The following is an 11,691-nucleotide window of genomic DNA, read 5'->3' on the forward strand; positions in this document are numbered from 1 at the left end:
ATATTCAGTCCTGCTGTGACTGAGGCTGAATTATGGCTTCATAAGGCCGGGGAAGGCCTGAGAAAAATAAGCCAGGCCAGCAAACCAGAGGCAGCAAAGTGTCGAGTATGACGTGTGCATTCTGTGTGTTACGCGAGAGAGATCTTGTCATCTGAATTTACAGAAGCACAAACAGACTGTTAGTAAATATTTCGATTTGACTTATATAGCAGCAGTCCACAGGAGACTATGGTTTAGTTGTATGATGTTTTCGCAGGGGCAACATTTCAGAACTTTTTTATTATTTACATCAGAACATGGTTGCTAATGCTAATATTAAAAAGAAATACATAAATAACTCTGTCTGACTACATTATGAAATTTTGGCCAAGTGATTAGTCTGAGAACACAGCCTTCCTCCTTGCTTTAAACTGTGGACAAGGACACGTTTTGAGCACCCGTCTGAAATGGTGTGTCAGGATCTGCCAGAAAAACTCTGTCGTTTATCCTGCTTTGATTCAGCATGCTTTCTCTGATCACTTCAAGATGTTCTCTCTCTCTCTCTCCCTCCCTGAGGTTTTTGTATGCTACAAACCTAAACTGACAGCTATTCACAATATTTTCTGGCTGGCTTCAAAAGGTCCATTCCTCTGCCGCTTGCCCTCCCAAAAAATTATTTTTAATTTCTGGCCTTAGAAGGCCTGCCAGAGGGTGGAGGGTTGAATTTTTGGTGGGACTTTTATCATTGTTAGAGCAGCGCTCCTTTACAGAGCACAACTGTAAATGGCACTGTATACATGTGGGTGTGTGTGTGTGTGTGTGTGTGAGTGGGTGGGTGGATGGGGATCGGTGGTGGTGTGTGTGTATGCACGCGCGTACACATATGTGCCATGTGCATGTGTATCTTTTTGTCTGTTTTTGTTCACATGTTAGTGTGTAGCCTGGATACATACAGTCCACAGTCTTCTGTTAGCACCAGGGAAATGTATCATTTCTGTGGACTCAGTATGGATCCTCTGTGGCCTTGTCTCTCTGTTCTCTGGCCTTGATGGAGCCTGTTCTATGCAGTCCTCTGATAAGACTTCCTCAGAAGCACAGCCAAACTCCACTATTCTTTCAACAATCCTTTATTGTCCCTTCAAATCACTCAAACTAATGAACACAGGACAGATGAACACAACGTTAATTTTTCTATCTCTTTCCCACCACATGAAACATGGAATGTGTGATTTTGTAAACTAGACATCTGTTTGTCGTCATGCAAGGAGATGAGCTAAATTTTTTATATTGCATATTGACATACACAGCATGCACACTGTGCTCAGCGTTGCGTTGGGTAGATAAAGGGGAACATTCTATTCCATTATACTTTCTTAATAATTCTTTTTTTTTTTGCATGCTCTGCTAAACACCATATGAGGGCTGACATTTTTCTGCTGCATCAAGAATACCCTTCACTTTTTTCCCATGCTCATGAGTCATGAGACCAGTGGAAATGCAAATAAAAAAAATTGGCCATATGAAAAAGAAGCACGCACATCTCACCAAAACACAAGTGAGCGGGTTCTCCGCTTCAGTTCACCCAGAGTATCCGAAGCTGCATATTCAGACATCGGTTTGTGTTAAAGGGATCTGCTGCTAATCTCTCCTGAGTATTTTGGCTTCTCTTTCAATAATGCGCTTCTCCACAGGGTTAGTCCAGGTGCCTGTGAGACTCTCTGTTTTCTATCAAACTTCTCCTGAATGGCCTGACTTTATAATTAACTCACACGGTTAAAGTTTGACAACACACATTCAGTGAAAACTGTAGCATTACACAGCATCTAAAGCACACATCTATAGTTGCTATGGTACTTTAAATGACTATGCATTAACAACTGAGGAATTTTTTGTTTGCTTTTCGAGCTTCTAAAGCTTAGAGAATATAAGGCTGTTTTTGTTAGAGGCATTAACCAATGAATTCAGTCAATGAGTAACGATATTGAGATAGAGCCCATCTAATTTGTCATGTCAGGGAGCTTCTGATTTTATCCAGAGCACCATATATCATATGTCTATAATACAGTTGAACATAAATTAGAAGTATTATTGCCATTGTCCATTTCTCATTAGTCTTCCATTTGACTTGTCTGTGTTCCCCGCCACATCAGTCATGTGGGCCCAAATCCTAAAAACCTGTCTGGGTGCAGGGTTACTAGCCACTCCACATGAGCAAGAGACACCACAGTACCTCAAAACATTTTCATCTGTCACTGTCACACTTTCACCTCATGTCCTCCATTCCTCTCTCTTCCACTCCATAATATCAATAGGGAGTCTTTTTTTTTTTCACCTGTAGCCCCAACGGCAAAAAACAACATAGAAAACTCTCTCTCTAATCGGTTATTATTGCAGGAGAAACATTTTATGGCAGATTTCCAGGTTACACTTTGTTGTTCTGCATGTTCTGGTAAAACAGAAACAAATTATTCGTTGTTAGCAAAAACATAGTATGATCCTGAAGCGGTAGTGCGCAGTCTTGGCTAGAAAAAAAAAACTTACCCCAGTCTTAAAAAAAAAGAATGTATCTTTGACATATACATGTTCTCATGTTTCACCAGTGTGAATGGAGAAGATCAGTGTGGTTGGAAGTCCCTCATTAAAAGGGAATAAACTCTTAGGTTCAAGTCATTTTCGGTAACACTCCCACACAAATGCAATCTTATTACGGTTTGGATTACTTCAGCAATCGCCTTTCCCGTATTTCTTTGCACCAGATTGTAGTGCCCTTTACCAACCTGAAAATATCACCCCCAGCACTTATCCTCCTCCAGTCAATGTGTTGAGTACTGTGGAATAAACAGAAGGCATTCAGTATTGTACTTCTGTATACAATTCAGAACAGGACCTCTGAGTTTCTTCATGACTTCCTGCAAACTGAAGACAGGGTGACCCAAGCTCCCTCGTACGGGAAATAAACAGCAGTGACAGATGGTAATTAAAAACACACAGTCATTTGCGTCTGTTTAAGGGGTTCAGTGACGTGTGATGCAGCTGAGTTGATTTATGAGGAATTTGTGAAGTGTATGTTTGTTCAGGGTATGTGCAGTGATTTGGATTAACACGCAGAGATGGCAAGTCATAGATTCACAGTAAATGAATTAAGTGTTATGATAGATTCAATAAGGATCATACAAAAATGGCTCTCCATGGAACTGTCAATTACTATATGGTGAGGGCTATACGGTGTGTGTGTGTGTGTGTGTGTACTGATGAGGTGAGGAGGTCAAATGTGGGATGTTTGTGTATGTAGCAATGGGAAAGAGGGTCAGCCAGAGAATGTGTGTGTGTGTGTGTGTGTGTGTGTGTGTGTGTGTGTGTGTGCACGAATGTGTGTGTGCTCAAATGCCACCTCCTCTGCTGTATCAGGTTGCCCACTGAAGTCCAGAGTTTTCTCTCAAGTTCATGCCAGATATTCATAACCCTAATCAAACTGTCTGGCCAGAGTGAGGCTTGGACACCTATCAAGGCGTAACGATAACAAAGAATTCACTTTGTTCAAATACAGCACTCACAAAATGGCTCAAATTTCCTTCATAACTCATATTTTTTATGCAGCAGGATACTGTCTTCAGTCATAATGAAACGTTCATCACTCAAATTGCTTTCATGTTTTGTTCAGAGTTTGTGTTACACACAAATCAAAGGTATTACTCTGATATTCTGTAACAGGAACAGAGATTAATAGTCCTATTTTTCTATGACAAAAATCTCTCTTTGTTCACGCAGATATCAATGAGTGTTTGATGCCAGGGATTTGCAAGAGAGCAGAGTGTTTGAACACAAAAGGTAGCTACAGATGTACCTGTAAACCCGGCTTCATGTTGGACCAGGCTCGGAGTCACTGCATCTGTAAGTGGTGCTGTGCACACATACACAAACACGCACACAGGGTCTCACATACTAATTCATGCACTGTCAGCAATCATATCACTACAGCTCGATCACTAGAGCTTTGATGAAAAGAACATCTAAAGATGTTTGTATTTATTACAAAACTTTCAGTCACCAAGAATGGCTTTTAATGAGTAGTATATCAAATTGATTATACAACTTTTAGAGATCTCTTTGGTCTTTTTGATTGTGTATCGTCTGTTGTGTCTATTTTTGTGTTGTTTTCATGCAATCACAGTCTGTTTTCAGTGGGTTTGTTGAGGTTTGGAGTGTGTGTGTGTGTGTGTGTGTGTGTGTGTGTGTGTGATGTTTATGAGGGGGAAAGATTTTGATGATTTTTTTCCTGCCCTGTAGCTGATAAAGCCATTTCAGAAGAAAGAGCCACATGCTACCGTTCAGTCTCAGCAGGGACGTGCGCACTCCCTCTCGCTCAGCGAATCACCAAACAGATCTGCTGCTGTAGCCGTGTTGGCAAAGCCTGGGGCTCCAACTGTGAGAGGTGCCCATTACCAGACACAGGTATTATGGTTACATACACTAACCTTACTTTTAATCTACATCTCTACATGCTGCTCTCTCTCTCTCTCTCTCTCTCTCTGCACTACACGCAGATCACACTGCCTTAAGGGAGGCTTTAAATCAGATATAGATATTGCCTATACACACATAAACCTTACAGTACCATGCACTAACACATAATACACTTACACACGGGACTGCATGGCACTAACACTTCTGCACTTATGCACTTAAGCTGTACATTAACAGGCACAGGCATGACACACACACACACACACACACGCATGCACACACATACACGCACACAAACACATACACACATCCACACACGCACACACACACACACACACACACACACACACAACTGTGCTTCTATCTTGCAGTATTTCTAGTGATTTCCAGCTGTATGTAGAAAATTGTCTCTCTTATTCAGTATTCAATATTCAGTCATAGTCTATTTTTCCAACAATGAGGACAGAACTACTTTGACAATACAGTCTGAGTGATGCTAGGCCAAATATTATTAGAAACTTGAAAGCATACTTTACCTCCTGCACAAAAGAACCATGTTCAAAGGTAGTTCCCTAAAACTGTTTTTCTGAGTCTCGGTCACCCCTATATGGTCCAAAGTTTGTTAACCGTATCTGCGTATTCAGTATGACCAAAAGAGAGGAGCCTTTAGAAGCTGTGGTCCACTAATTGCTGGAGTCAGTCTAGTGTTATCACTCAAATCCCAGGAGAGCAAGAGCCTCTAATAGTCATGCTGTTGAGCCAAATGAAACATTGGAAGAAGTTACCGTATTCCCTTTTCCCTCAGCTGATCTTATCTTTGCAGTAAAAAGAAAAAAGAAAAAAGAAAAAAGGCCAGTTTTTGTAGTGTGCATGTTTGTGAAAAACAGTCTTGGACAGTCTGAGAGATGTGTTCTCAGAGAGCCAGACAATGATGAACAGAGTGTTCAGAATTTTCTAATTTTTCATTTTTTTAATAGCATGTATGACTGAAAATACAAGGTTTAGTTAAGTATTGCCGACATTCATGTCTCGTCCTCTCTTAGCTTTGATCAAATGCAGGATAGCGCGGATTAGCTTTGAACCACTAGCATAGGCTTATGCAGTGCATTACAAGAGTAGCATTAAACAGAACGGCCTTGATCAATGAGGCCAGAGTAGCCTTGACTAGTGTAATGTATCACTGAATGACAACTACTGACCTGACAACTGCAAATTACTTTTTTTTTTTTCGATCCAAATAGCCAAGATGAAGACAAAATGGCTCAAAACTCGACCACATCATCAATAGCTATCCCGTCAATCGTATCCATGTCACATACCTATCATGTATGTACTAATGTACAAGCTAAAGGCTCTCACCACCAAGACAAAGGGAACTTGCACTGTAAAAATCGCTAAATTCATCTGGAAGACATGTAACTAAGAGACGATTTGTTTAGCCAGTGAGTCAGCTGCCGGTTCCTTGCTTTGGCGTGTCAAGGATTTGACTGATAAAAGGGACTTGGACAAAGTCAAATTCTCAGACAGACATGCAAAGCCTGTTAAAGGTCAGGCATCATGAGATCCTTTATCTGACGGCTTTACCTGACGTTTTCCCTCAGAAATCCCTCTGTTGTTTCTGGGTCTGTATTGAGTTGTTTGAATGTCAGTCACTCTCTTCAGGGCGTGTATGTTTGCTGTGTAGAGGTAGAAAAATATTACATGGCTGACCTCTTTAAAGGATGTTTACACCATCCAGGAGTCTGACACATTATTAGCCTTTGGTAGTGTGTAAGTGCTTTCCCGAGTTAGGGTAAACAAGGCAAGAACATTCCAGTTTTGTTGTTTTGACACTCAATATGAAGTGCTGTTTGAAGTGTGTGATTATTTTGAGTGGGAATTTTAAGACTTCAGTATGGGTATTTTAAGACTTCAGAATGAGTATGAATTTGACTATTGTTATTATGTTAAATACTGTAATATTATAACACAATCTGTACCTAAATGCCTTATTACTGTATATACAAGTGATTCATTATGTTTAGTATTTATGCTTATTATTTCACTTTTATGGTGATAATGTGATTTGTGTTGGCCTTTTTCCCTCAGACCACTTTAAGGAGATCTGTCCAGCGGGACATGGATACACGTACTCCCGTTCAGACATCCAAATCACACTACGGCAGCTTGAGGAAGAAGAGTTAAGCAGAGCCGCAGAGTCTCAACCTCCACAGATCCCCTCATACCCCCAGACTCCCCAGATAATACCACAGACTCCACAAATCATCACCCCCCATCACCAGCCTCAAACCCCCACCCATTCACAAATTCCCCAACCCCAGCACCCTCACCAGCAACCTCCGGTTCCCGTGGGCCCGCCCAAACAGGACAGTAAGTAAATACGGTCTATTTGGTGTGTTAGCTTTGCAGATTTTTTTTATTGTTTTTGCAAACACCTAATTTACTACACACATACACAGTCATATTTCTCCCCTTCCTCATGAGGGCTGTCACTTATGCGCTGTATTACGTATGTGTGCTGTACAGCAGAGTGTCTTTGACATTATTCCTGTAAGACTGTATTTGCAGTGGGTTGATTGCTTGGGGTTTTGACTGCTAACAAAGGGCAGAGGTATGTGGTTCAAACAAAGAAACTGTAGAAAGTGAACACACAGAGTGTTAAACACTGTGAATGTAGCAGTGTAGGGTACCTGAGAAGGATGTTTATATCACAGGTAGATACAACAGACAACTTCTCCACTAACTCACTTTTCACACTTAGGCTTTTTATTTGAATGGCAAGCAAAAGGCCGTCTGTTCTTCAACCAAAAAGACTCCTTTTGCAATGGATTTTTTAAAACGTTTTCACAATAACGTTTTTTTTTTTTTTTTTTGTCTAAAATGACTTCCCAATGGATCCAAATGAGAATGTGGGTCAGATTATGAAACTGAATTTTGTTGATCAAATAACCCTGATAGCAGAGCTTTCTTGCTGATATCAAAAACATAGCTTTAAATTGAATATAAATCAGCGAAAACTTCCCTAATGCTCTACATCCGTGTGCTCTTCCCTTTCAAGCTCTGGGGAAGAGATCTTAATCCTGACAGGTCAAACATCTGTGACCTATGGGATTTCTGTGAAACATTCTTCTGATTTACAGTTATGAGATAATTCGCTGGCTTTTGCCAGAGCCAAATGATTTATCTGAGGATACCATAAATATTTATGGATTTTGTCCTTGTTATTCAAGCCATCCTCTCTCCCACTCCACAGTCCCTCGCCTTCGTCCATTTCTATGGGGCATATTTTTGAAATCTCTCTCCCCTGGTGATTTGAATGGATAGATGCACCCTAAGCTTTGTTTTATTAGAAACAAAGTCTTTAAGATGGGCTCTAAACAGAGCAACACCCAATGACAACATCAACAGAGGTTGCACAGCTAACGATAACAAAATGTCGGCCTGTCCAGCTCATGATTAACAATTTCTTTTTCACTTTCTCTCTTCTATCCCTCTCTCATCCCCTCTCTCTGTCCTCTTCTCTTGCTCTCATCCAATCTTGCTCCGTCTCACCAGCTGCAGAAGAGTCTGTTTACCAGGTAAGTTGGCTCACTTTTAGTGGAATCATGAAAATAAAAGAAAATGATGATCAACACATTCCAGTTGTGTTCTGGTATGGTTAAAAATGCTTGTAAGCATGTACGTCCAGTTAATGTAGTAGATGCTGTGTGTGTGTGCGTGTGTGTGTGTGTGTCTGTGTGTCTGTGTGAGTGTATGTGTGTGTGTGTGTTTGGTGGGGGAGGTGTTTAAAATCAAACCAAATTGTAATAATTCTTGAATTTCTTTCTCTCCATAGCCTACTGTTGTAGATTCCGTTGTGGGAGTGTCAGGTAACAATATATACTTTAACTCCTCAAAATTAGTATTTCAGCGGAAAGTATCATGTTACTTGTCACTTGTTAAAAAAAAAAAAAAAAAAGAACAGAAACATATTTCTCCCAACACTAATTAGAGGTGAACTCAAATATTCCTTGACATCATTTGTGTGTGTGTATGAAGCCCAAATTATTATAGTAACAGTGAAACAAGCAAAACTAACATGTCAGTCAGGTGATGTAGTCATAACAGTTTGTTAAAAACCACAATGAAAGAGCCAAAGAAAGCAAAGATAAGTCAAGACCCACTGTGCAGGGGGCTATAATCCATGTTTCTGTGAATGGGCCTCATGACATGGATGCAACATACAGAAGACATCTGCGCCAATGAAAACATTAACACAGCCCATATGATTCTTACAGTGGACCCATGATATTTCCACAGATTTATGGATGTTTTTCTGCTGTTTTTAGCTGGTAGATCAACATATTTCACTTTTGTCTTAGTGTCACGCTACTGTAGGAATACTGTCCTTGCATCAGAGACTGAGACATCCAGATGTCTGACTCTCATGCTGATGACAGCTGCATGAATTAATATATAAAAAGGACAATTATCTGTACCTTCACTTGCCAAAAATGTTTCATATTCTTCTCAAATCACTGGAGATAGTTATGAATGCTTCTGAAGAGAAACTACCAGAATCAAACAAAAAGTGATATAATCTCATTCTCTGGCTCGCTTCCTTCTGCACCTCAGAATATTATTTATAACAATATGTATCTACACTGATATGTCATATCTTCTGTCTTTTGACTATTCATTTGGTTCAGATATGCTGTATAATTATGTGTTAATGGGAATATTTGTGAATATTTGCAGGAACCTGTTAACAGCCGCGTGTAAATATGTAACAGTGCCTATCTTTCTGATGTTGTGTGGTCTGGCAGATGTGGTGGAGATCACTCCTCGTTATCCCACACGCCTGAGACCAGATACTGAGGACCAAGACACAGCATCCATAGATGTTGCCACAAAAGTCACAGGTGAACTGAATAAGGTCCCTAATACTGCCAGTCCTGCGGTTACACTAGGGATACACACTCTCCCCTGAAAAGTGTATTTATGTATTATGAAGTTACTGAGTTGGAGAAGCCACCTGATCACCCGACACCCTTCAAAATGTGTTTACATTGTGGGATGATGCTGTTTAATAGTTTAGTTTTAGCTGGACACATGAAGTTAATCATTTGTCTAGTGTTTAAGGTCTCTGGGATAAGCCCAAACCCTTTTTGAAGAGTGGATGGCTGTCTCTGCTTTTGGATGTGAAACAACTACTAACACTTTGTTGTTTAGTTATACTCTCACTTCTAATGCCTTAAGTCTGCTAGAATCACTCTCTTCTCTGAATCAATCAATACTGAGTGCTTTTGTTTTAAACATGAAAACACTCCTCGTCCTTCACAATATTTCAAATCCTTATGGGGTATTTAAAGTCACATGTGAAGTTTGTAAATTCGAGATGGTCCAACAGGTCGTATTTTCTCAGGATAAGCAAAGCTTGAGCAGGCAGCTTTCCCTCACCATCACAGCGAACAGGCTTTTGGACAAGCTCACAGAGGGATGAGGCAAATCATCAAAATAAATGTGCTGTTTGGAACAGGATTTTTACAGAAAGGAGAGTTAGCCAGTCATCTTAAACAAGCCTGTTTAAACAAGCCTGTTTAAGACAAAGTGAATTCCAGTTCGGTTGTAGCTTGGAATTGCTGTACTAGGTAAAAAAAATATATATTTCACGTGTGAAGAATGGACCTCCAGTGCTGTTTATTTGGGAGAAAAGGTTTGAGTGAAGGACTTTTCTCTGCTTGCCAGAGATTGCAAGCCACCACACACAACTCAGACATGCACATCATCAGAAAAAGAGAGAGAGAAAGAGTGAGAGAAATGTGTCAGAGAATTATAATCCTAGGAGGATGTCTCATGTAAACCATACATCCACATCATAAAGGTGGACACACTTTTCATGTGTTGCGGTACACGAGACAGCCGAATAAGCTTTATGAACTGATGAAGTCTGGTGTTAAATCTTACTATTCCAATCATAACTCATGTATATCTGCTGAGGGTGATCAGTTGTCTGTCTTACTTAAAGTTTGGTGGACTTTGTCTGCTTCTGGAGATGTTATCAATGAATGTATCAGTTATTGAGTCTTTAAAGTCAAGTACATGTGACTGTCAAGGTTTTGTTTAGTAATCAGCACTCTCCATTCTTTAGATAAGAGAGAACTCTTCAGTACAGCCCCTCCCCATCGCCCCCCCCCCCCCCCCCCCACACTAATAAAATGTAAAGGACAGATTGAAATACTTGTTAACTTCCCCATCATCTCTTCTCCTCTGACAGACATTGATAGGTGCGCCCTCACGCCTGGCATCTGTGGGCCAGGTCAGTGTATTCCAGTCCAAACCGGCTACACTTGTTACTGTGACAATGGCTACAAACTCAATGCCCTGCAGACACGCTGCATTGGTGAGACCCTCTTAAAATATGCGTGTGGTTATGCGTCATTGGGATGTGGTTTTGTTAGTGGTGGTTAAGGGGGTGGAGGAGGTATAAGCATTTTTTCCAGGGTGCAGTCGCATCAGACATGAGATAAATCCAAGAGAGGCAATTTTGGCACTTTTTTGCCAGCTTAGTCACACTGATTTGAAAGATCTCCTTATACAGAAATACATTCAGTCACTGCACAGGGAGAGCATGTCACAGAACAAAACTGTGTCAATAGCAAGAACAAAATCTGCCGTTACAATATAATAACCACACATCTTTTGTTCTCTCAGACATAAATGAGTGTGAGGAAGACCCTTGTGGAGGCAAAGGAAAATGTGTGAACACATTTGGATCCTACACCTGCCAATGCTTCACCGGCTACAGCCTGGTTATCACTCAGAACAGGAAGTTCTGTCAAGGTGAGGCCAGCCAACAGAGGTCTCTGGATAATGTAGTTCTGAAACCAATCAATCATTCAGACTGAATATGAAATAAGACATATTGTGCTTGGAACAGTTTCTTTTCTTTTTTATCCCAAATGACCTATCTCGTGCCCAAAATGTAAGTACATAAATAAAACATTTGTTCAGTTCCCCATGATCAAATCTCCTCTGACAGACACAGACCGGACCTGCTAGTCTGCACAACATTTCACTACACTGCTTCCTGAAGTTTTATTTCACACAAGCTGTCAGACTGTGACTTGTTTTTTCCCCCAATCTACCTCTCTCCTCTCTCTCTCTCTCTCTCTCTCTCCCTCTTTCTCTCTCTCACCCAGATGTTAATGAATGTGACATGCCCAGTAAGTGTCCTGATGGTCGCTGTGTGAACACAGAGGGATCATA

At 40.6% G+C, this 11,691-nt stretch overlaps 1 protein-coding gene across 1 annotated transcript in view; it reads left to right on the forward strand.

Moving 5' to 3' along the window:
* Nucleotides 1-11,691, forward strand: part of LOC115804559 (latent-transforming growth factor beta-binding protein 2-like) — a 94,074-nt gene that overhangs the window by 55,216 nt on the left and 27,167 nt on the right. The window contains exons 10-18 of the mRNA XM_030765103.1: nucleotides 3,748-3,870; nucleotides 4,267-4,431; nucleotides 6,532-6,813; nucleotides 7,999-8,021; nucleotides 8,279-8,312; nucleotides 9,249-9,344; nucleotides 10,700-10,825; nucleotides 11,137-11,265; nucleotides 11,625-11,691. The exon at nucleotides 11,625-11,691 is cut by the window's right edge and continues 53 nt beyond it. Coding sequence (XP_030620963.1) covers nucleotides 3,748-3,870; nucleotides 4,267-4,431; nucleotides 6,532-6,813; nucleotides 7,999-8,021; nucleotides 8,279-8,312; nucleotides 9,249-9,344; nucleotides 10,700-10,825; nucleotides 11,137-11,265; nucleotides 11,625-11,691 — 1,045 coding nt within the window. The remainder of the gene's footprint in view (nucleotides 1-3,747; nucleotides 3,871-4,266; nucleotides 4,432-6,531; nucleotides 6,814-7,998; nucleotides 8,022-8,278; nucleotides 8,313-9,248; nucleotides 9,345-10,699; nucleotides 10,826-11,136; nucleotides 11,266-11,624) is intronic.

The sequence above is a fragment of the Chanos chanos genome, chromosome 1 (genome assembly GCF_902362185.1).
Source record: "Chanos chanos chromosome 1, fChaCha1.1, whole genome shotgun sequence".
NCBI classification, from domain to species: Eukaryota; Metazoa; Chordata; class Actinopteri; order Gonorynchiformes; family Chanidae; genus Chanos; species Chanos chanos.